General features: G+C 41.9%; 1 protein-coding gene across 1 annotated transcript; it reads left to right on the forward strand.

Annotated features, from left to right (window-relative positions):
- Window positions 1-537: 537 nt before the first annotated feature.
- LOC137883975 (myosin-11-like) lies at window positions 538-25,129 on the forward strand. Its single transcript, XM_068725592.1, has 42 exons — window positions 538-702; window positions 1,803-1,973; window positions 5,103-5,259; window positions 6,481-6,508; window positions 6,973-7,072; window positions 7,394-7,426; window positions 8,089-8,181; window positions 8,262-8,325; window positions 8,481-8,579; window positions 8,974-9,117; window positions 9,422-9,517; window positions 9,631-9,749; window positions 9,858-10,010; window positions 10,099-10,272; window positions 11,387-11,560; window positions 11,733-11,847; window positions 11,951-12,138; window positions 12,556-12,677; window positions 13,391-13,460; window positions 14,152-14,312; window positions 14,755-14,863; window positions 15,274-15,405; window positions 15,490-15,696; window positions 16,281-16,418; window positions 16,500-16,623; window positions 17,175-17,346; window positions 17,498-17,710; window positions 18,472-18,616; window positions 19,388-19,594; window positions 20,007-20,111; window positions 20,754-20,906; window positions 20,999-21,247; window positions 21,714-21,926; window positions 22,009-22,221; window positions 22,324-22,485; window positions 22,584-22,712; window positions 22,799-22,887; window positions 23,036-23,159; window positions 23,252-23,460; window positions 23,606-23,714; window positions 23,814-23,986; window positions 24,888-25,129. The coding sequence occupies exons 1-42, from the start codon at window positions 538-540 to the stop codon at window positions 25,117-25,119; spliced, it is 6,033 nt and encodes a 2,010-aa protein (XP_068581693.1). The 3' UTR covers window positions 25,120-25,129.
- The last annotated feature ends 1,184 nt before the right edge of the window (window positions 25,130-26,313 follow it).

Here is a 26,313-nt window from a genome sequence, read left to right on the forward strand (position 1 = left end):
TTAAAGTGGTTTCAATAAAGTATTAAATGGTAAAAATATATAACGGACAATAAGGCAATTTCTTTATAGAAATATTAAAGATTTAAAAAGTTAATTAGGATTAATTTAAGAGACTATAAGGAGTAGTTTGACATTTTGGAAAAACACTTATTGGTTATTTTGCTTCAACTTAAAGGAGAAGATCGATACCACATGAAGCTGCAACCGGCAGACGATTAGCTTAGCTTAGCATAAAGACTGGAAACAGAGGGGGGGGGGGAAAGGGCTAGCCTGGCTTCGTCCAAAGGCGACGAAATGACTAACCCGTTACGTCGCACTATTTCTTGGCTGAGAGCGGCGATGAGCTGGAGTCTCCTCATTGAGGACTCGTCGTTTCATCCAATGAACTCTGCGTTTGATTGATTTGTCTGCAGGCCAGAGCTCAAACCGAGGTCAGAGGCCGACCCAGTCTCCAGTGACGACCCAGACGTCAGCCCGACCGCCTCTGAACCGACTGAACCGATCGACCCCGCCGAGCCTCAGACCGACTCTTCCGACATGGCTGACCCGGCCGCCGACGACAGCAAGTTCCTCTTCTTGGACAACGACTTTCGCAACAGCGGGGTGGCGCAAGCCGATTGGTCGGCCAAGAAGATGGTGTGGGTGCCGTCGGAGAGGGAGGGCTTCGAGGCCGCCAGCATCAAGGAGGAGAAGGGCGATGAGGTAACGTGCGCCCGACGATGACGTCATTGTCAGGTCGTGATGCTGCTGCGGTCACATGACTTAACTCGCTTTAATGGTACCGATAGAACAGACTACACAGGGTGTGTAAACTCCTCTTTACCGAACAGTTCAGATGTCCAATTATGCTAAAAGTTCACTACAGTTAAAGTTTTATAGACAAAACCAGAGTTTAAAACTAACTAATAGTTAAATAACAACAACAAACTAAATGATTTAAGACCACGATACTTAACTATTATTTACTAGAGGAGATGCTAATAACAAATTACCTGTTGATACAATATAGAGTGAATGTTATGTATAAAGAAAAAGACTTTGTATTTATTGGGTGTAAGTGGACGCACACCCCTCCCCCAAATCACAATGGAGTAGTCCATAAAGACGCAGTGCTCTATAGATACATGAAGCTTAAACTCTTGATTAAATGATAAATTATCTTTTTAACAATTTTATGATCACATCCCCGGTCATATTGTCCTCCTATTTAACAATATATGCAAAAAACTTTTTATAAAAAAAATCTATTTGTTTGTGTTTTTGTATCAAAATCTAAATTCTTCCTGTAAAACGTAAAATGTCGTGTGCTTACGTAAGCTAAAATAATATTATGAACTTCATCCATCAATGAATATAAATAGTCCTCTGTAGCTCTGCTACATGCTACATGTTAAGCCCGCCCACTTTTTAGCGGTGCAATGAAATGCAAAGGATTTAATGTAAATCCCTCTTTTACCTTCAAACCGCTCAAATATTGTTAAACTTCTGCATCACTGGGACTTTAAATAAAAGGAGGCAACAAGTACAACTGATCACCCTAAAGATGTACTTTACCTATAAGTTCATGTAAATCTACCGTCTTCATACCCAAAGTACATTTAAGAGAAACGTAACATTCACAACTGGTCTTAATAAATGTAATCTTATTCCAGGCGGGGTTTGAATTTTTGTTTTATTCAGTTTTTCTTTTTATACAATTTTCCAAAAGTTCTTGCAAACATAAAGAAACAGCACAGAGCTGCTGGTCATCAACACGTGTATGTTTATGGGTCATTTTACCGAGTGCGTGTTGGTGGCTGCAGGTGCTGGTGCAGCTCTCCAACGGCCAGAAGGTGACGGTGAACAAAGACGACATCCAGAAGATGAACCCGCCCAAGTTCAGCAAGGTGGAGGACATGGCCGCCCTCACCTTCCTCAACGAGGCCTCCGTCCTCCAAAACCTGCGGGAGAGATACTTCTCCAGCCTGATCTATGTGAGGAACACACACACACACACACACACACACACACACACACACACACACACACATGTGTTTATACTGCTGTATTTAAGAGAACCCACACGCAACACATTCCTTAGCAGCTAACGCCAACCTGAACCATTTGTTTTGGAAACATATCTTTATTGTCTTTTTCTCACACACACAACAATAAAACATGATTTTTGCGATATGCCAATAAAATCACTCGTTAGTCCTTCAGAAGAACAAAGGAAAGAAAGAAAAGACAAAACTTTATTAATCCTGATGGAAATTCTTGTGTCAGAGATTGATCAAAGATTACAACAGAAGAATAAGAAAAAACAACAGAGTATTACGTATTATGTGTATATGAAGAAATACTGACACCAGTGTAAAATAGAATAGCATAAGCGTAAGCTAAATATAATTTAAAGATTAAAAATCTACTAAAATAAAGTACATTACAACAACATAAGATTAAAATCAAGAGTAAAACTATTAAGTGTATAATAAGTTAAACTAACAATAAAAAAGCCACAACCACAATTATAACAATATTGCGGATAAATGAACATAAATAGCAGCTATAAAGTTCTTCAATTCCACAAGTTGTAAAATCAAAGTATCATCCAGATGCTGTAGAAGTTACGTACTTCATTGTTCAAGTACAGCTCACCTTTGAGGTACTTATGAAAACACGCTTCAGAAATGATTGTAGGTGTTTTTAAAGTGAAACATTCAAGCAGAAGAAAGTGAAAAGAGAACTAACATGCAACTAAAGACATCAAGAAACCAAAAGGTACATTTATTAAAGAAACATAAACTCAAATACTGTGTTTAGACTCTAATTTTAATAAACATACCTTCTATTCAACAGTTTTTTAAAATGTACCTACTGTTGTTTGCGGACGACTTGGTGTTCTCCTTTCTAAAAGTCTACACGCATAAAACGCTGTATTTGAAAGTGAAACAATGAAGGTTAAATGAAAATCAAGCTGACTTTGTGTCTGTGGAAAACAGACAGAAGAGCAGGGCGTCTTAAATCTAAACATCAGGAGAACTTTGCAGTAAAAACACTCATAAAGCACCTGACGTTCACCAGATTCAGGCGTAAAAGTCCGTGTTTAGGGGCCGTGTGCAGACACATAGACTCAGGATGTACTCGGGAGGATCAACAGCTTATGTTTTATATTGTTTCAGTCCGTCTTACAAAGTCTAATAAGGTACGGGGATGTAAAATTAAAATCCACGCTGATGCATCTAATACAGAGTGCCTTGAAGCTCCAGTCCCTCCAGTCCATATATGAGCAGACAGTAACTGAGCGGCCAAGAAAAATGCTGATACGCTCTGAATATGAGCCGTGACCCTCTGGAAGATGATAATGTCAAGTAAATATAAAAAATACATGTATTTATAGCAACCTTAATCTAAACTTAAATTATAACAAACTGTAAAGTTTGTGCAATTAAAAAAAAACAACGTATTCAAGAATAATATCACAGTTTGAGAGGCTTGTGTTATATGTGTATGTATTGATTTTACATATGTTATTTCAAGTATCCTGATACTGAAGTTGATTTGGTCACTTTTCACACTGCTGGTTTTTATAAATATTGCATGTTTAAATGCCGATTTAGATAATTACTGCAGCTATTTCAGTTATCAGTTAATCTACTGATTATATTCTAGATTGTTTGCTTAATTTCTTGGTCTACAGATTGTCAGAAAATAATGAAAAAATTACGACATTTTAAAGTAGATTTTTCAAACCTCAACATATTCACATAAGACAAAAAGGTTCAATGTTTCATTTATTGTCATTGTACAACAAAATGACGAAAAACACAGTAAAAACTAAACTTCTGTCTTTTAATATAATTTCACATGGAGATGTGTGAGGACCACGTCAGGTTGTTGGTGATGCTGATTCCCAGGAACTTGAAAACTGTTCACTTGCTCCACCTCAGCTCCATCGATGTAGAGCGGGGGTGTAGCTGTCTCTGCCTCCTTTTTCAGAAATTTTTGCGAAAAAAAGAAAGAATCAATTGTTGAAATAGTTGCCTTTTGATTATCTGTTGATCGTCTAAATTGATGAAAGGTTTCACAAATTCCCGTGTCGGTTGTTTGAGACTGTAAATGTCGACCGCAGACATGTAAACATGATGAAGACATCTCGAACATCCCCCATAGGAGACATTTTTTAATTTTCAGTTTCTTCAGACTACGAATTGTCTGAAAGAACGTTTTGAATCTGGATTCAAATGAGCTGCAGGCTGTAATCTTTAACTCCAAACCACCTGACTGATTTGATCTGCTTTATTGTTTGTTGTTGTCTTTTTTATTATTTGCTTGTGTCTTGTGGAGCTCTTCGTGATTCTCTCTCTGCAGAGTTACTACCTGTAAATCAATACACATTATTTATTTACTTACTGGTTTTTGCTCCAGAGCCTTCATGGTGTCAATAACTACATGAACAAACAAAAAAACAAATCATAAATGATAGAGAAACTCAGATACAATCATCCTCACAGTCGTACACTGCATAACACACACTTGCCATCCGTACAAAACTTTGAAGATACAATATTACCAAAGCACAGCAAAGCATACATACAATTAATGAAGTAAACGTAAATAAATGTATAAAAATAACAACAAAATCGCCCAAAACAAACAGGTATTTGTGTGTGAGATGTTTTTACGTTTGTGTGTATACATGCGCGCTTGTGTGTTTACGTTTTTGCACCAAAGTGCTTCACAAAGTTATTAATGCACCACTTACATAGTGTGTTTTTATTTGGAAAGTACCATTAAACGCCTCTATTTTCACACGATTTATGTTAAGAACGCTGTTTTTTGCAGCATTTTTCCTTTTGGTAATGAACCCCTTCTTCTGTTTCGTACAGCCAGTAAACCCAAAGTTTCTGTAAGCAAGGTTAAAACCAGACCAAAGCAATGCAAGTGTTTTTGACTGCTTTTAAATGGCACTTTTTTGTTTAAAAACGCCACAAAAAGCGTCATTTTCAACAGAAATTGTGTGAAAATAGAGGCATTTTAATGTCACTTTCGGCTTCCCATAAGTTTAACGTCATGAACAAACCAGACGGACCACTTGTAAAGTGACTGGTCTCCTCCCACAGACGTACTCGGGTCTCTTCTGCGTGGTGGTGAACCCCTACAAGATGCTGCCCATCTACTCGGAGAAGATCATCGAGATGTATAAGGGCAAGAAACGCCACGAGGTGCCGCCTCACATCTACTCCATCACAGACAACGCCTACAGGAACATGATGCAAGGTGACGGTTATATAATACGTGTAATCACCACTATACAATATACATCAGGCTGCTGTCAGGTTCTTATTTAACAGAGGGAATCCTTAAGTTTTCATGCTTAATTTTTTGAAGAAATATCATAATTCTTAGCTTCAATTTGGCTGCTTTTTTCTGACTGAAGCGTCCACACATGTGTTCACGAGACAAATAAACAACATTTAAAATTTATGTTGAGGGCTTTTATTGTGAAAGGTAAGAAAGAAAGGAGTGGATCTTGTCTGCTGTGACTTTGCCGAGGTGGAAAGGTGTAAAAAATAAGTTTTCTGTTTTGTTTTGGACTACATAGCCTCTGTGTTGTTGTGCACCATATTATTAATATGTTCGTTCAGCACAACAGTTGGTTAATGCCTTCAAGTAAGTAAAGGCATGAATTCATTTGCCAAAAAAGAAACAGAATGCATAGTAAATAAAGATGATTTTGGTTGCTGGTTACTAAAGTAACTTAAAGTAACTTTTGGCTTTACATGGGACATGAATAGCGGTCACCTGAGTGAAAATCCTCCGGCTCTGAAAAGTGAAGTCAATGATTCATGTGTTTAAAGCTGCATTCTCTCTAGTGTCCACCAGGGGGCGACTCCTCTGGTTGTATAGAAGTCTAGTCTAAAATGACTCTACTTCTCTCTTGATTTATTCCCTCAGTAAACATTGTAAACATGAGTTTATGGTCTCAATCTCTCACACACACACACACACACACACACACAGACACACACACACACACACCAAATCAAAGTTACAAAATTAAAGTCAACGGTGGCAGCGAGCAGCTCCCGGCTGAAGCCTCGGAGCGTGCCGTCGGGTCTCCGGATGGTCCGCCGGTGACCTCAGACCAACTCCGTTCTTTCCATTCGGCCCCAGAATGGCCATACATGGAGCCGGGAGACCAGATCACAGCGGCGGAGCCTCTGCATCCACCTGCTATTTTTAGACCACGGGAGTGATGGAGGCTAATCTCCCTCCGAACGAGATCCCAGAGCTGTTTTGCTCTCATGTATCCGCCTGCAGAGTTCATGTTTGGTGTGTTCAGCTCGGCTTCAACTAATGAGTTCAGCTCAGTCAACATTTCACATCATTTCTCTCTTTGTACCCTCCCTCCCTCCCTCCCTCTATCCCTCCCTCCCTCCCTCTATCCCTCCCTCCATCCCTCTATCCCTCCCTCCCTCCATCCCTCCCTCTCCACAGACCGTGAGGATCAGTCTATTCTCTGCACGTGAGTCTAAACAACACTTTTTTCCATCACACCGTGCTATGCATGTGAACACACACACACACACACACACACACACACACACACACACTTCCTTACATTCATTCATTGAAACTTGAACCCTAAAAGATTCTTGGCTTTATGTTCAGTTCATTTTTTGTAATTATTTGTTTGTTCTGTAAAATGTCAGAAAACAGAAATATGAAATGTTTAAAAGCTTTAAAAATATTGTTATTGTCCAAAAAGGAGGTTAAAACTGCAAAATACTCATTTTATTATCATGGAATAGAAGGAAAACCAGCAAATATTCACATTTAAGTCATTCAAACTGGTGTTTTTTGCTTAAAAACCATGAATTAACATCGTTGTCTCTCCTCTCCCATCTGTCCTCTCTTATGATCCCTCTCTTCTCATCCTCCATCTCTTGTGTCCTCCCCCCTCACCTCCTCCCTCCTCACCTCCCCCAGAGGTGAGTCCGGAGCGGGGAAGACAGAAAACACCAAGAAGGTGATTCAGTACCTGGCCGTCGTCGCCTCCTCGCACAAAGGCAAGAAGGACGCCAACCCTGTGAGTGGAAACGCCATCGAGACGCTTCAAGATTAAACCAGCAGACACAATCGTGACTTTATTCAAACAGATTACAAATAATAAGTTCAATATTCCACAACAATGAACTTCAATGAGGGAGATTGTTCATCACGTCTTATGAATTTAACTCAATAATTGTAAGAAGTGATTGAATCTTCAGTTTGACTTTAATGTTGCAGCTGTTCGAGGTGGAGCATGTTTTTACTATATATTTAATATTTAATGATGCTAACTGTAGCAGCTAATTAAAGGAAGATAAACACTTTGTTAACGTTTTGTGTTTCACGTTCCTTCCTGCAGCCGCCGCAGCAGCAGGCCGGTTCTCTCGCCTACGTGAGTAGAAGAACCTTTGATTCATCGTTGATTCTTGCTCTACATGTACTGCATGGCCATGTGCATGCTCACCGTTAAATACACAGAATAATAACTCATACAGAAGCATGTGTACTGTACGGAGGGTGGAGGAAGTATCCAGTTTTACCTCAGTAAAAGTACCAATACTACACTACAAATACTCTGTTATAAGTAAAAGTCCTGCACTGCATTCTACATTTTAAAAGTACACAAATATTGGCAAAAAGTTGTGTGTAAGATGTGTATATGTCCTATAAATATATATATATTTTATTTTTTTATTTAATTTTATTAAATTAAATTTTTGTCTTATTTTTTTACTGTTAATTTTTGAGGGATCTTGAAAATAAATACAATTTATCACAAAAAAGTACCAAAAGTTGTCAATATGCAGAATACTATTGATATTATATTTATTGTACGATATTGTCTTTTTTTTTATTGACTGCAATTTCCACAGGAGTGACGATATAAATCTTGAATCGGATAATAGTTTAGATTATATTTTGATTTAAGAATCTGAATCTGTAAATGAACATAAATTAAAATAATTATAGTGGAGTTACAAAGATGTAGTAGAGTGGAAGTGGAAACACAGAGAAGTACTCTGCCGTGTGTGTGGTCTTGTTTCTGGGCTGCAGGGGGAGCTGGAGAAGCAGCTGCTGCAGGCTAACCCCATCCTGGAGGCGTTCGGAAACGCCAAAACCATCAAGAACGACAACTCCTCTCGATTCGTGAGTTTCTTTTTATTAAAGCGGTTTGAGATTCTCTCGACGTTTAACGGTGTCTCACCTCGCTGCTGTCGTCTCCACAGGGAAAGTTCATCAAGCTCAACTTCGACGTGACCGGCTATTTGGTCGGGGCCAACATCGACACCTGTATCCTCTTTTAGATAAAGAGTATATATATATATATATATATGTATATATATATATATATATATATATATACATATATATGATCCACTGTGTTTGAAGTATTAACATGAACGCAGACCTGGTTATCTTGCTTAACCCTCTCCTGACCGCTTCAGACCTGCTGGAGAAGTCTCGCTGTATCCGACAGGGCAACACCGAGAGAGCCTTCCACATCTTCTACTACATGGTGGCGGGAGCCAAAGACAAGCTGAAGGGTGAGCAGGGGAAGAGTCACTGTGTGACACGGGTTGGACACGATCTTCTCCAGAGTCGGGTTTTATCCCCGAACGTCCAGAACTCGGGAGTGTTTGGTCCAGTTTGGACTGGTTCAATATGAAAAGGAAAAACTACAACTCCCTAAAACTCAGATATTAGAGGTGAAACCGATCATAACACTAAACTCTGGGAAAAAAATCAGAGATTCCCTGAAACCAACTGAGGATCACTGACGATCCATGTTGGCAGATAAATATTGTTTTTGTCGTTTTGTTTTGTTATAGCAGCTGGTCTACAAGGATCCAGACTATTTTTTTTCTTTCACCATCCCAAAAATCTGAAGACTGAAGATGAAACATGAGGCTGATGTTATCTGCTGTGTGTGTGTTTTAGAGGAGCTTCTGCTGGAGGACTTCAGCAGCTATCGCTTCCTGGTGGCCGGCCACGTGGAGATCTCCGGCCAGGAGGACGACGAGATGTTCATTGAGACTCTGGAGGCCATGGAGATCATGGGCTTCACCGAGGAGGAGAGGATAGGTACAACCTGCTGCCAGAACCAGCTCCATACGGCCAAGTTATTGTTCTACTGAAGACATGCAGGAATATAAGAGAAATACTTCAGGAAATTTAAGTAACTTTGTGACTTTTTCGACCGTAGCCTATGAGTGCATGGTCACAAAGAAGACTTCCTGTTACCCTGAATATTTCCTATTGGCTCACTTCCTCTTCAGTGCAGCTGTTCACAATCCCCACCAGGTGTTCTTAAACTTTAATGTTGGGCGTCCACTGTGTGTTGTTGGAAGATCATCTGTGATACCTTCCCTCCTCTTCCTCGCTGCAGGAATGTTGAAGGTGGTGTCCACGGTGCTGCAGCTCGGCAACGTCAAGTTTGAGAAGGAGAGGAACAGCGAGCAGGCGACGATGCCCGACAACACCGGTAACCGTTTTTATAAGAAATCCAAAATGCCAACGTCGGCTCTGTGGATGAACCCTCTGCCGGTGTGTCTGACCTCCTCTGTCTCCTGTTACCCATCAACCCCCTCTCTCCAGCTGCACAGAAGGTGTGCCACCTGCAGGGCATCAACGTCACCGACTTCACCCGCGCCATCCTCACCCCTCGGATCAAAGTGGGCAGGGAGGTGGTGCAGAAGGCGCAGACCAAGCAGCAGGTAGCGGCGACCCAGACCTCCAGATGTGGAACCCGTTTGTTGTATCACCTTTTACGTCAAAAAAAACAACAAACATCCGAGAATGAATCCTAAACTTTCTCCATGCAGGCTGATTTTGCGGTGGAGGCTCTGGCGAAGGCCATGTACGAGCGTCTGTTCCGCTGGATCCTGGCCAGAGTCAACAAGACGCTGGACAAGAGTAAGAGGCAGTCGTCCTCCTTCCTGGGCATCCTGGACATCGCCGGCTTTGAGATCTTTGAGGTGAGCGACTTTAAACCGACACCAAACCTGTTGTTTTCTGTTTCACCGTGTCGTTCTCTAATCGTCTCTCAACGTCTCCCCGCCTCAGGACAACTCCTTCGAGCAGCTCTGCATCAACTACACCAACGAGCGTCTGCAGCAGCTCTTCAACCACACCATGTTCATCCTGGAGCAGGAGGAGTACAAGAGGGAGGGCATAGAGTGGAACTTCATCGACTTCGGCCTGGACCTGCAGCCCTGCATCGAGCTCATCGAGAGGCCGGTGGGTTGACGGGCTGAGGCCCGACATGTTTGACTGATTTAATTGTGAAGCATCGTGGCGCTCTAGAAGTTACACTTCAGAAAGAGACGACTAATGACTAACCTAACTGTTGGTTTAGTTGTCTAAACCTAACTGTTGGTTTAGTTGTCTAAACCTAACTGTTGGTTTAGTTGTCTAAACCTAACTGTTGGTTTCGTTGTCTAAACCTAACTGTTGGTTTCGTTGTCTAAACCTAACTGTTGGTTTCGTTGTCTAAACCTAACTGTTGGTTTCGTTGTCTAAACCTAACTGTTGGTTTCGTTGACTAAACCTAACTGTTGGTTTAGTTGTCTAAACCTAACTGTTGGTTTCGTTGTCTAAACCTAACTGTTGGTTTCGTTGACTAAACCTAACTGTTGGTTTCGTTGTCTAAACCTAACTGTTGGTTTCGTTGTCTAAACCTAACTGTTGGTTTCGTTGTCTAAACCTAACTGTTGGTTTCGTTGACTAAACCTAACTGTTGGTTTAGTTGTCTAAACCTAACTGTTGGTTTAGTTGTCTAAACCTAACTGTTGGTTTTGTTGTCTAAACCTAACTGTTGGTTTAGTTGTCTAAACCTAACTGTTGGTTTAATTGTCTAAACCTAACTGTTGGTTTTGTTGTCTAAACCTAACTGTTGGTTTAGTTGCCTAAACCTAACTGTTGGTTTTGTTGTCTAAACCTAACTGTTGGTTTAGTTGTCTAAACCTAACTGTTGGTTTAGTTGCCTCAACCTAACTGTTGGTTTAGTTGCCTCAACCTAACTGTTGGTGGTTATGTTGCCTCCACATTTATACTGATTTATTATTATCACTATTTATTTGTTTGTTTATGATATTATTACTATTATTATTACTATTATTATTATTATTTTTACATTATGAGTGTTGTTGTCGTTGATAAAAATATTATTATTATTATTATTTAGAGATATGGAAGAACATATTCAGTGATTTAATTTAAACCTAATTCTTGTTTACTGAATTCAAATTGTTTACAATATTCAATAAGCACCAGATATGTTTTTACCTGAACCCCGATCACCGGGGATCAACAGTAAAAAGAGGTTCTCTCCGTGTCCCCCCCGGTCCTGCAGAACAACCCTCCAGGCATCCTGGCCCTGCTGGACGAGGAGTGCTGGTTCCCCAAAGCCACCGACATCTCCTTCGTGGACAAGCTGATGAACACCCACACGGGTCACGTCAAGTTCTCCAAACCCAAACAGCACAAAGATAAACTCATGTTCACTGTGATGCACTACGCCGGTAAGGTGAGCATCCCTGCAGGCTGCAGGACTCACACAAGCAGCCTGTGGATACATCCGCCGCTGAAAGTAGTCCCCAACAAATGTACTGTTTCTCTTTGTTGTTAGATAAAAACTTCAGTGAAATGAAACTGTATACGTGTGAGGTGTTTTTAAAGTAACTTCTGTTTACTTCCAGGTGGACTACAATGCTGCCAGCTGGTTGACCAAGAACATGGACCCTCTGAACGACAACGTGACCACCCTGCTCAACAACTCCTCCAGCAACTTCATCCAGGACCTGTGGAAAGACGGTGAGTCCTGGCGTCTCCACGTCCTCTCTCTCTCTCTCTCTCTCTCTCTCTCTCTCTCTCTCTCTAAACGTCAGTAACCACATTGTGCTTCTGAATCTCTCAGCGGATCGAGTGGTCGGTCTGGAGACCATGACCAAGATGTCGGAGAGCTCGGCGCCCACCAAATCCAAGAAGGGCATGTTCCGCACGGTCGGCCAGCTGTACAAGGAGTCTCTGGGGAAGCTGATGACCACGCTGCACAACACGCAGCCCAACTTCGTCCGCTGCATCATCCCCAACCACGAGAAGAGGGTGAGAGCTTTACATCCACATGAGGGGGGGGGGGGCGTGAGGTGGGCGGGTACACTTATCTAACTCATGGATATCACCGTGGAACCAGTTCACTGCCTAAACTAAGGTCATTCTTTTCTGTGTCACAAGTTTTCTGAAATGTTATATGTTTAAATATGCAAATGAGGCATTATGCAATGGTAGCTTTTGGTGAATTTAGGAGAAATCTACAGATGTAAACAAACAAAGTATAAAATAAATGTTTTATTTCCTCTAGTCTGAAGAAGACGTGTTGTTGTAGCTAAATAAATAAACTCTTTAAAGACAATGTTTTTCCCTTTAGTGTCCCCTTGAGTTTGTCTCCATAAACGTTCCCACAACAAGTGATTTGATTTGAGCTGAAGCTGCAGGTAGAGAACTGAGTCTGCTCTGCTGCAGGCGGGGAAGATGGACTCCAACCTGGTTCTGGAGCAGCTCCGGTGTAACGGCGTGCTGGAGGGCATCCGGATCTGCAGGCAGGGGTTCCCCAACCGCATCGTGTTCCAGGAGTTCAGACAGAGGTGAGGAAACGTCTGAGACCACATTCACACTGATTTATTATTATCAATATGTATTTGTTTATTTATGATATTATTACTATTATTATGTATTTATATATATGTATTTGGTTTTTATTATTATTATTTATTTGTTTTATGTTATTATTATTATTAATATTAATAATAATATTTGTTATTATTTACGATATTATTATTATTTATGTATTTATTTGTTTTATATTATTTTAATTATTATTATTATTATTTAGAGATATTGAAGAACATATTCATAGTTTTGTTTGCACTAATGGTGATTGTATATGTAATTATAATATACTATAATCTTGTATCTAACAACATGAACTGTTTCATGATATACATGTTAATAAAAAGCATCATCTTTGTGGGTGATGTGGCTATTAACAGTGTTTGAGCCATTAATTTAAATGCAGTGTTGTAGTTTCTCAATGTGACCACTAGAGAGCAGTCATATGGAGTACCTAATACTACATTTAAAACTATGACAACCACAACTATCAACGGAAATCACCATTTAATTCACATGTAGTTTAATGTCTAGTGTCTGGGATGAGTTAATTTTTTATTTATTATTCATATTCAGTAAAGAGTTTCTTGTTTTGTATGTATTAATCATATTCATATTCAGTAAAGAGTTTCTAGTTTTGTATGTATTAATCATATTCATATTCAGTAAAGAGTTTCTTGTTTTGTAGATATGAGATTCTGGCTGCTAACGCCATCCCAAAGGGCTTCATGGACGGGAAGCAGGCGTGCTGTCTGATGGTGAGAACAGAACACGTTGTTATGGTTTATTATAATAATACTATCAACAGTATTATAGTTTATTATAATAATATTATCAACAGTATTATTATTATAATATTATCAATACTGTTGAGTGGAGAGGATGACCAAAAGTAACAAAAACTGATCAACAGGAAATGACTTGAAAATAAAGAAATCTGATTCTTCTCTTTGATCACACTCCTCTCCTTCACTCCTCTCCTTTCCTATCCTCTATTCTCCTTTACTCCTCTCCTCACCTTCACTCCTCTCCTGTCCTCTCCTCTCCTTCACTCCTCTCCTTTCCTATCCTCTGTTCTTCATCACTCCTTTCCTTTCCTATCCTCTGTTCTTCATCACTCCTTTCCTGTCCTATCCTCTGATCTTCTTCACTCCTTTCCTTTCTTCTCCTCTCCTTCCCTCCTCTCCTTTCCTATCCTCTGTTCTCCTTCCCTCCTCTCCTTTCCTATCCTCTGTTCTCCTTCCCTCCTCTCCTTTTATGTCCTTCCCTTTCCTCTCCCCTCTCCTTCTTCTGTCTCCTCTCTTCCTCTCCTCTCTGCTTCTTCACTCTCCTTCCCTCCTCTCTTCTCCTCCTCTCTCCTCTTCTTCACTCTCTTCTCCTTTTTGTTTCCTCTCATCTTTTCCCCTCCACTCCTAATCTTCTCCTCCCTCTCTCCCCCCCCCCCCTCAGGTGAAGCACCTGGACCTGGACACTAACCTGTACCGTATCGGTCAGAGTAAAATGTTCTTCAGGACGGGAGTTCTGGCTCAGCTGGAGGAAGAGCGGGACCTCAAACTCACCGTCGTCATCATCGCCTTCCAGGCTCAAGCCAGAGGCTTCCTGGCCCGCAAGTAAGAGTACACATACTCAAGTACACAAGTTACATATCTATTACATATCTCTACTCCACTGTACTTCAGAGTTAAATACTGTTCTTTTCCTGCTCTATAATAATACAAAATAAACTCAAAAAATAAATAAAACTAAAATAAAACTTTATTGATCATGGGGAGGATTCACAAGCTACACAGTAGTATGTAAAGTCATTAAAATGAGATCCACCTTCTCCAGTTATTCTAACATGAATACATTAATAATTATAATTCAGTGATATAATAAATATATATTATTTTGCATGAGTACTTTTTCTTTTGCTACTATAAGTATATTTTGACCTGCAGGACCAGAGTATTTATACACTGTAGTATCACTACTTTTGAATACAAGATCAGAGTACTTCTTCCACTTCTTGCTGCTTATTATAATAATAATAATATTTTAATTTATTTTCAGGGCCTTCAGTAAACGTCAGCAGCAGCTCACCGCCATGAAGGTGATCCAGAGGAACTGCGCCTGTTACCTCAAGCTGAAGAACTGGCAGTGGTGGAGGCTCTTCACCAAGGTCACACACACACACACACACACACACACATACAAAATACAAATATAAGAAAATAAAAAGCAGTTCAATTTGAAAGCAAATGAAGCAACGACAACTAAAATGACTGGAAGTGAAATACGATGAAATGGATTCAGATTGTTGTTGTTCATGTTTTTCCAGGGAGAATCCAACAATAAGACGTAGAATGGTGCAAATAGAATATATTATTAGCATGTTGGTGTAACTTAAGCATGCTAACATTAGCTGTGATTCGGCTAATGCTAAAGTTAGCAGGCTAATATTTGAATATTTGTGTCATGGCCACAGATAAACCCTTAAAGTGTTGGGTTTTTTAAGCAGAGTTTTTGGTGGTGAGGATATGAGAAGAACTAAGTTCATGAATCATGTGTGTTTAACTGTTGGTGGTGCAGGTGAAGCCGCTGCTGCAGGTCACCAGACAAGAAGAAGAAATGGGTCAGAAAGATGAGGAGCTGAAGGCAGCGAAGGAGGTGGCGATCAAGACGGAGGCCGAGCTGAAGGAAGTCACCCAGAAACACACCCAGGTGGAGAGAAACGCACGTTCTCATCTCCTCGTTTAGTGTTTATATCTGAAAGGTTCTCAAAGTGACAGAGGTCTGTTTTTGAAGCTGATAGAGGAGCGCGTCCAGCTGGAGACGAAGCTGCAGGCGGAGACGGAGCTGTACGCGGAGGCCGAGGAGATGAGGGTCCGCATAGAGGCCAAGAAGCAGGAGCTGGAGGAGGTGCTGCACGAGATGGAGGCCCGTCTGGAGGAGGAGGAGGACCGGACTAACAGCCTGCAGCACGAGAGGAAGGAGATGGAGATGCAGCTGCAGGTGGGAACACATTGTTATTTATAAATGTTAGAAAATATACTATTATTTTTATTTTTATTTTTTTATGTATTCATTATTTTTTCTTATTGTTTACTCTATAAAATGTAAGAATATATGTTGTTATTGTTATTATTATGTTGTTATTTTATTGTTATTCATTTATTCTTTTCTTAATTATGTATTATTTTGTCAAAAAAATGTTAGAAAATACAAAGAAAAACACAACTAAAAGAAATCATATTTACAATGACATGAAACAGATTTAAAAAGTATTATATATATATATATATATATATATATATATATATATATATATATATATATATATATATATATAAGTATATTATATCTATTAACTTACTGATTTGTAATTATTTATCAAACACAAAAGCCAAACGTTTGCTGCTTTTAGCATCTCAAATATGAGGATTTGCTTCTCTAATCTGTTTCATATCTGACAGTAGAAAGAACAATATTTCCCTCTGAAATGAAGTGGAGTATAAAGTCACATGAAATAGGAATATTAAGTAAAGTACCGTTGAGTAAATGTGCGTCTTTAACTTGATTCGGTGTGTTCCGTGCAGCTGATGGAGGCGCACATAGCAGAAGAAGAAGACGCCCGTCAGAAGCTGCAGCTGGAGAAAGCGGCTGTGGAGGGAAAAGTGAAGAAACTGGAGGAGGACGTTCTGATCATGGAGGACCAGAACAACAAACTGCAGAAGGTGAGAAGAGTTCGGTGTGTTTCGTGGTGTTTTTTAACGTTAACGGTGTACTCCAGCGTGTGTCCTCTCGTGTCTTTAAAGGAAAGGAAGCTCATGGAGGAGAGGTTGGCCGACACGAGCTCCAACCTGGCAGAGGAGGAGGAGAAGTCCAAGAATCTGACCAAACTCAAGACCAAACACGAGTCCATGATCTCAGACCTGGAGGGTCAGTCTGCAAAACACTCAAAACACTATCTTTATTGGCCTCCAGTCGCCTTCACTCACTTCTGTTTGGATGAATAGAAGAATGCAGCTGATCATTTTTTAACATTGGACTTATGAGTCCAAAACTGTCAATCAGAAGATTTTCATTTGAAGTACAATTTCCTTATATAAAAAATCTTAATTAATTGATAAAACAAATATAATATTGTATAATAAACACAATGAATCTTGTCTGATTTTAAATAGTTAATGTTTCCGATAAGTTCTTCTTAAAGGTACAGTGTGTGGCATTTATAGAGATTTAGAAATGGAACTCAATATTTTTAATGTTTTCCTATTAATAGTATGATCAGGTGATAATGATCACCTGAAAATAAGAATTGTTGTGTTTTCTACACTTGGCCCACGTGAGAAGTTTCAGTTGGTTGCAATCTGCAAACTCACCGCTAGATGGCGCCAAATCCCAAACGCTGGCCCTTTAAGAATAAATCTTTTGATTTCCAGGAGTTTTTAATACCAAACGTTCTTATGTGTGTTCACTGTCTCCTTCAGTGCGTATGAAGAAGGAGGAGAAGGGCCGGCAGGACATGGAGAAGGCCAAGAGGAAGGTGGAGGCGGAGCTTGCCGACCTCCAGGAGCAGCAGGCCGACCTGCAGGCCCAACTAGCCGAACTCAGAGCCCAGCTGGCCGCCAAGGAGGAGGAGCTCCAGGCCACACTGGCTCGGTAAGCGGGGAACAACATCGCCAAGTTAAATAATAAATAAATGGGCTAAACTTGATGTAACATGATGTAGTATCTTCTCCCAGGAGGAGTTTAAAAGAGTCAGATGTGAAGCTATTAGAAACTACATCGGAACCTATTTTTGCGTCCACAGCTTGGAGGAGGAGTGCAATCATCGTGGGGCGGCGGTGAAGCGGGTCCGGGAGTTGGAGGTTCTGATCTCGGAGCTGCAAGAGGACCTGGAGGCCGAGAGGGCGGCGAGAGGGAAGGTGGAGGCGGCTCGGAGGGATCTGGGAGAGGAGCTGAACGCTCTCCGCACCGAGCTGGAGGACAGCCTGGACACCACCGCCGCCCAGCAGGAGCTTCGGTCCGTACCAACGAATGTTTGAACGACCTCTCATTAGTCCGCATGTATTCTCATTGGTGTTTATGGAAAGAAGTTCTTAGTCGACTAGATATGTAAAACTGAGTTTCCTGCAGAAAGAATTGCACAAAAGCATCACTTTAAATGTTGTATTTACCAGAAATGTGTTCATTAGTTTCTTTGAAAAAAGTAATTCAGCATAAAAAACGACTAATTGACGATCGACAGAAAGAAGTGTAGCAGAAACAAGTTGCAATCAACAGAAAAGCAGCGTCAGTAAGAATAACACTTTTAAGAAATGGTCCTAAACTTTGACTTATGAGCCACAAACGTACTTAAAAGTATCGTATCAGCTTCTCATCATTTATTTCCAAAATTTGGAAAGTGTGTGGCTGCTCCTAAATGATTTAGTAGACCTCTGCATAGGCTTTAGACTAGAGGACTTTATGTACTTCTTAATCCTAAGAAAAAAAACACAACTACGTACATTTTGACACATTTAAGACTAAAATATAACTTAGAGTGGCTTTATAGCAGTACGTTTGCTCATACAGGGAATTTGGCTTGGTGATTGTTGTGTGATAATAACCGTGTTAAACTCAAGACTGTCAAAGTCACACAGCTTCTTTCCCAAGATGCTACAGAACCATAAATAACGGTGTCGTCTGCATAAAAGCGGAGGTTTGTAACCCAAACCTCTCGGTCGCGTTTCTATCGGATGAGTGGCAGTGATGATGTCGTTGTTTACGGCGTGTGACCGACAGGGCGAAGCGTGAGCAGGAAGTGGCCATGCTGAAGAAAGCCATGGAGGACGAGGGACGGGGCCACGAGAACCAAGTCCAGGACCTGAGACAGAAACACAGCCAGGCTGTGGAGGAGCTTAATGAGCAGCTGGAGCAGGCCAAGAGGGTATCTATATATATATACACACACACACACACACACACACACACACACACACATATACATACACATACATACATACATACATATGTGGACATTTCTGAAACTCAAACACATGAAACCATTCCTCCCTATGGGTTCTATTTTTTTGACTTTGGTCTTGACGTTTTGAGATTCATGCCTTCACTTCAATACAATAGACATGAATGGAATTCTGGATCATTTTTGTTGCATCACAGAAATTACAAATGTTATTAAAAAAAAATTCGACAATTGCATCTTTTTCCTGTTACTCTGAATACTCAATACATTTATTATTTAGCTTTTATGTGGACTAGAGCTGCAGCTAGTGACTATTTTCGTTATTGATTCATCTTTTTTAGATTAATTGTTTAGTATTAAAAGTTTTTTAATGTCAAGTTATATGAAAGTCCTTCCAACCTCCCAGAGTTGAATGAATTGTTTCTAGGTCCAACAGCACAAAACTCTTACATTTTAAATTTTAAACAAAATAAAATCTGCAAATCTTAACATTGGCCAGCTGGAACCAGCATATGTTTTGCATTTTTAGTTGAATTAATTATCTATATGATAAACTGATTATCCAACTTGTTACTATTGTATTTGTTTGTAATTTTATTATTAACTTTATATAAGCTTAAACTTCCTCCCTCAGGCCTGCTGTGTTGTGACCGGTGCTCTTTTCTGTTAAATTTAAAACCACATTTTACAGAGGTGAAGTCTGTCACTCGCTTATCATCACGTTTCTCCATCCAGGTGAGAGCTGGTCTGGAGAAAGCCAAGCAGGCTCTGGAGAAGGAGTCCTCAGACCTCAGTGCCGACCTGCGATCCCTCGCCGGCGCCAAACAGGACGTGGAGCACAAGAAGAAGAAGGTGGAGGGTCAGCTGAACGACCTGCACTCGCGTTTCAACGAGAGCGAGCGGCAGAGGACCGAGCTCGGGGAGCGGGTCTCCAAGATGACTGTGAGTCATAGAATTATTAATAAATTAACACAGAAACACCATCAAAAATACTAATAGATTAACACAGAAACACTGTAAAAAATACTAATAAATTAACACAGAAACACCGTAAATAATAATAATAGATTAACACAGAAACACAGTAAAAAATACTAATAGATTAACACAGAAACACTGTAAAAATACTAATAGATTAACACAGAAACACAGTAAAAATATTAATGGATTAACAAGGAAAAAACATTAAAATACTAATGAAATTACACAGAAACACCGTAAAAATGAACATAGAAACGTATACATTATATATGTATTGTGAGAAGAGAATGTAGGACAAAATTAAATTTGTACTACCTCTCTTCTGTTTCCGTCTCTCCTTCTCTCTCCTTTTCTTTCTCCTCGTCTTCATCAGATGGAGCTGGACAGTGTGACGAGTGTTTTGAACGACGCGGAGGGAAAGAACATCAAGCTGAGCAAAGATGTCTCCAGTCTGTCCTCACAGCTCCAGGACGCTCAGGTGAGGGACGCCGCAGATATAATCACCTGTTTACTGAGCTGTAGTTCTGTTTTGTAGTTCTGTGTAGAGCTAAGTGCTAACAGCGGCATGCTAACATGCTCATGTTTAGCAGGTGTTATGTTAGGCTAGCATGCTAATATTTGCTAATTAGCACCAAACCCCTGGTATGATGGAGGCTGATGGGAATATCAGAAGTTATGAAAACAGTAATTGACAAAACTTTTGATCTGATAATGGCGCAAGATGAAAAGTCAAGGCATCAAAGGGATTTCCTCTGGAGACTATGAATGTTCTAAGCTGCACGACAATCCATCCAATAGTTGTCAAGAAACAACTCAAAAGGAAAAGACAGAAAATCACTCAAGCTGTGAGGATACATCTTCTTGCATCAGAGTCATTGAATTTGATTGTCTAGGGATCTTGAATTTTGTTGTAAATCATCCAATAGTTGTCCAGTTATTTCACTCCGACCCACAATTGTAAACCTCATGACGGCACTGGAGGGGGTTCATCTTCTGGTGACCATGAATGTTTGCACAAAACGTCACTCATTTCTGAGATAGTTCAGTCTGGACCAAGATCGCGGTCCGACCGGCATTGCCGTCAAACTGACCCCTTCCTCTCCTCGTCCGTCTCCTCCAGGAGCTGCTGTCGGAGGAGACCCGTCAGAAGCTGAACCTGTCCGGACGTCTCCGTCAGATGGAGGAGGACAGGAACAGCCTGATGGAGCAGCTGGAGGAGGAGACGGAGACCAAGCGCGCCGTGGAGAGGCAGGTCTCCAGCCTCAACATGCAGGTCAGTAACTTCAAGTCACGAGACGGTGGGTGGGAGACAAACCCGCGGTGTTACAAACTCACCCGAGCTCTCGCCTTTTCACCTCCCATCAGCTGTCCGACTACAAGAAGAAGCTGGACGAGATGTCCGGGACGGTGGAGATGCTGGAGGAGGGGAAGAAGCGTCTGCAGCGCGAGCTGGAGGCGGCCAACGGCGAGTACGAGGAGAAGGCGTCGGCCTACGACAAGCTGGAGAAGAGCCGGAGCCGGATGCAGCAGGAGCTGGAGGACGTCCTCATGGACCTGGACAGCCAGCGGCAGCTCGTGTCCAACCTGGAGAAGAAGCAGAAGAAGTTTGATCAGGTCTGAAGATACTTTTGTTGCGTCCAGCTCACCTTTAACACACACATAAACACACTGCAAAGCACACCCTGGTTATAATGACAGTCCTTCCCATCTTAGACTCATCACTGTATGTGTGTATGTCATTAACATGCTTCAGAACCACTATTAGACTACCTTAAACCAGTCTAATACTGTCTTAAACCAGTTTAATTCTGCCTTAAACCAGTATTAGACTACCTTAAATCAGTCTAATACCACCTTAAACCAGTCTAACACTGTCTTAAACCAGTCTAATACTGTCTTAAACCAGTCTAATTCTGCCTTAAACCAGTATTAGACTACCTTAAATCAGTCTAATACTACCTTAAACCAGTCTAATACTACCTTAAACCAGTCTAACACTGTCTTAAACCAGTCTAATACTGCCTTAACGCTCCAAAACTCCTTTTGCATCTACCATGCCGTGGTCTTCTTCATCTATCAGATGCTGGCGGAGGAGCGCGCCGTGTCCTGCAAGTTCGCGGAGGAGCGCGACCGGGCGGAGGCGGAGGCGAGGGAGAAGGAGACGAGGGTGCTGGCTCTGGCCAGAGCGCTGGAGGAGAACCAGGACGCTCTGGACGAGACGGAGAAGATGGTGAAGGCCCTCCGAGGAGAGATGGAGGACCTCATCAGCTCCAAGGACGACGTGGGGAGGAGCGTAAGAGGAAACGTCTGAACACAAATGATACATTTTTACTTGATTACAGGCGACGTTTTCCTGATGTCATATCTCCTTTCAGGTCCACGACCTGGACAAGGCCAAGCGGGGCCTGGAGGCCATGGTGGACGAGATGAGGACGCAGATGGACGAGCTGGAGGACGAGCTGCAGGTCGCCGAGGACGCCAAGCTGCGTCTGGAGGTCAACACTCAGGCCCTGAGAGCGCAGCACGAGAGGGAGCTGCACGCCCGCGATGAGCTGGGCGAGGAGAAGAGGAAGCAGCTCCTCAAACAGGTCTCACACGTGTCTTTTCTTATTTATTGCATTCTCTCTAGTGTCCACCAGGGGGCGACTCCTCTGGTTGTATAGAAGTCTAAACGGCCGTCACTCTGCCAGGTGCGTGAGCTGGAGGAAGAGCTCGAGGAGGAAAGGAAGCAGCGAGGTCAGATGTCGGGCAGCAAGAAGAAGCTGGAGGGCGAGCTGAAGGACATGGAGGACCAGCTGGAGGCCACCAGCAGGGGGCGCGACGAAGCCGTCAAGCAGCTCCGCAAGATCCAGGTCAGCCGGGCCGATGCGTTGTTGGCACCAACATCTTACTGAGTTGCGGTTAACCAGCGTGGACCTGAATCAGACGAGTTTAAACTGTTTCCTCACAGGGCCAGGTGAAGGATCTCCAGAGGGACCTGGAGGACTCGCGTGCGGCCCAGAAGGAGGTCCTCTCCTCGGCCCGAGAGTCTGAGCGCAGGACCAAGGCCGTGGAGGCCGACATCGTCCAGCTGCACGAGGTGCTGCAGTTTCAAAATAAAAGCTCCTTGTTTCCCAATCAGTTGTGATACAAACGCGTTAATTTAACATAAACATTGACTTCCAGATGTTGGCAGCAGCTGAGAGAGCTCGTAAGCAGGCAGAGACGGAAAGAGACGAGCTGTCTGAGGAGCTGGCCAGTAACTCCTCCGGAAAGTAGGAGTTTAATGTGATAAACACACAAATACATACAGTGTCTATATAAATATACTGTGTGTATATATACACATGTGTGTTGATTAGTTCTTGTAAGTGTAAAAGCTAATAAAAAAGGACTTTTCTCTCATTTTCTCCTCCGGTTCAGGTCGCTGCTGTCGGATGAGAAGCGTCGTCTGGACACGAAGATCAGCCAGCTGGAGGAGGAGCTGGAGGAGGAACAGGCCAACGTGGAGAGCCTCAACGAGCGGCTGAGGAAGAGCCAGCAGCTGGTAGGTTCTCTGGTACCGGACCGGACCGGATGGGGACTAGAGTTGTTCTTGTATTTTTTTGGGGGGGGGTGTTCCTGACGTCTGTTGTGTAGGTGGATCAGCTGGGGGCGGAGCTGGCGGCGGAGCGCTCCGCCTCTCAGAGCAGGGAGGGGTCCCGGCAGCAGCTGGAGCGTCAGAACCGAGAGCTGAAGGCCAAACTGCAGGAGGTGGAGGGTCAGGGCCGGTCCAAACTCAAGGCCTCCATCGCCGCCCTCGAGGCCAAGCTGAGGGAGGTGGAGGAGCAGCTGGAGATGGAGAGCAGGTACTGGTGCATGCTGGGAAACGGAGATGTGACTGGAAAATATATCGATAAACTTTACCCACTTAGTCATTAAATACATGTGACAATTATTTATCAAATATTATGAATATTCTGATGAATACTGTGTTGTGTTCATGTCGTGTAGAGAGCGTCAGTCCAACGCTAAGAACCTCCGTCAGAGAGAGAAGAAGCTGAAGGACTTGAGCATGCAGATGGAGGACGAGAGGAAACAGGCGCAGCAGTTCAAGGACCAGGTGACTGAGGACGGAAGCATCAACATCTCACCGTCGCTCGTGACGCTTTCAGCCGCATTAAACGTTTTTTTTGGGGTTTTTTTCCGTGCTCCCCTGCAGGCGGAGAAGGGCAACGTGCGGGTGAAGCAGCTGAAGCACCAGCTGGAGGAGGCGGAGGAGGAGGCGCAGCGCGTCGCCGCCGCTCGCAGGAAGCTGCAGAGGGAGCTGGACGAGGCGACGGAGGCCAACGACGCTCTGAGCAGAGACATGTCTTCACTGAGGAGCAAACTGAGGTACCGATGGGACAAACTGCTGCTAACAACTAATCAAGGAATCGTTCAAACTCAAATATTACGACGCGCACCAATGAATTTTGAGCACAAATTCACGTCTCTGTTCGCTTCACTTTTTGTGTGAACCAACCCTCTGAACCCCAAAACACGCATGGCAGGATGGAAACACTTGTTTATCACAGCCAGGAGCTGTTCAAACTGTCCATAATCATCTGGTGTTCATCTTTCCAGCGGTCCTTGAACACATCATGTGCGACTAACACTAAAAACAGCCGAAACAAAGCTTTAAACTGTGATATTTCATCAAAAACATTTTATTCTACATGTTCTTATTTAAAGTCTCGCCACAAATAAAGAGTTTACTTTAACCAGATTGTGTTAAAAACATAAAATTCTGAGCTTTTCAGCGCAACTGTGAAGTCATGATTGATTCATCTGAGACCAACAGTCATGTGACAAGAAATCAGAGAAACTTTGACTGACCTTCAGGAAGTGAACTTCTATGGTGGTTCTGTTTCTACAGAGGAGCAGAACTTTATGTTACAGTGAAAAACGTCCAGAAACTGTGTTTTGGGGTTCAGAGGTTAAACTCATGTCGTGTTTTGAGAGAATAAATGTGAAAGCATGAGATGATTTGTGATTTTAAACTTCCTCTCCCTCCTTCTCGTGTCCTCAGACACTACTGATCTGCAAACTGTCCTCAAAAGCCTCCTGGGAATGTTCTCCTCTTCCTCAGCGGGCTTTTTAACTTCCTTCAGTTTACACCTGCTGCAACATTTAAGGAGCTTAAAACTTTAAAAAAAAAAAAAAAAAATCCCGCTTTGCAACTATCCTCTATCTCCCTCTCACCCTCCTCTTCCTCCTCTCTATATCTTCCTCCTGATGTGTCGGGTGTTCCCAGGCGTGGCGGCGGTGAGGCGGTGTTCAGCAGCCCCAGTACCAGAAGCAGCGGTGGTGGTGGAGGTGGTGGTGGTGGTGGAGGTGGCAGCATGAGGAGCTTGAGTCTGGGAGGGAGCATCAGCCGGAGGAGCACCATCAAGGAGAACTCGGTGGAGCTGCAGGAGGAGGAGGAGCCTCCGTCTCGGTCCCCGTCTCCCCCTCTGGACTCCCGCGCCTACTCCCCCGACGAGTAGACTGGAGACCCCCCCCCCCCCCCCCCCCCACGCCAGAGATGATGTCACGCTTTTAATTTAAGTTATTTGACCGTTTATTTGACGGTAAGGTGAAGATGGATTTATGTTCAAATTATCAAAGTAATTAACCAAAAAAAAGTCCCACTAATAATATTTTACGTGAAAACTAATAACACTAATACCAACACGTCATTCTGATCTTACATTTTTATATTTTTTAAATAATAAAAAAATCATTATTTTAGACTTATGAAGTCTGTAAAATGAATTGCCGACTTTATTGAAATTTGTGCTGAACGTTTGTTGGTTCCAGCTTCTAAAATATGAACATTTGATGCTTTTTGTGTCTTTCATGATCTGAATGTATTTGAGTTCTGCTCTGTGTGAAGACCTCACGGCGGCTCTGGGGAATTATTTCACGACTTCTACTTCATTTTTTTTGGACACAATAATACAAAAATACATCAGGAAATAATCTGCAGACACAATAATAATCTCTGACAATAATTAAAATAAGCTAAAATCATGTTAGCTCTCTGAAGTACAATTCAGTTTTTCTTTACTATGATTCATTCATTTTTAAATGTGAAATTGATCCAAATACTACATTACCCATGAGCCTCAGCGGCTGTTGCGATGCAGAAGACGACAGTCAAGAGTTCAAACATATTCAGGACACAGTAAAGCTGCAGAATTTATCCAAAATCTAACCTCAATGCATTCTGGGAGTTGAAGTCAGCAGGAGATGTTTGAAGCTTGAATCCAGTTTTCCTGAAAGTTAAACTCGTCGCTAACAAACCAAACTGTTCTCTGATCCATAACTCCCTCGTCTTCATATTTTTAATCTTTTCTTCTCAAACATTAATTTAAAAAACAAAACATCGCTCAAGAACTCAACTTGTTTGTCGAGTTAAAAAAGTTAACTTTAGTAGAAGTGAACCTACAATTAAATTAATAACAATAAATCCCCCATTTTATTTGTAATCATAAATCAATCAGAGAGCTTTTATTACATCATGTGACTTCGTCATATTTAACCGGTATACATAACGGCTGTAAACGGACTGATTTGGGGGAAATAAATCTCATTATTTATTAATAGGAGACATTAAGGAAAATAGATTTGATCTTCTTAGTTTACGGTGAAACATACAAAATAATCAAAAGTTACCATTATTTTAAATGTTTAAGACA

This window comes from Cebidichthys violaceus, unplaced genomic scaffold (assembly GCF_023349555.1).
Source record: "Cebidichthys violaceus isolate CVI_PGR_0920_01 unplaced genomic scaffold, fCebVio1.0.p SCAF_36, whole genome shotgun sequence".
Lineage (NCBI taxonomy): Eukaryota > Metazoa > Chordata > Actinopteri > Perciformes > Stichaeidae > Cebidichthys > Cebidichthys violaceus.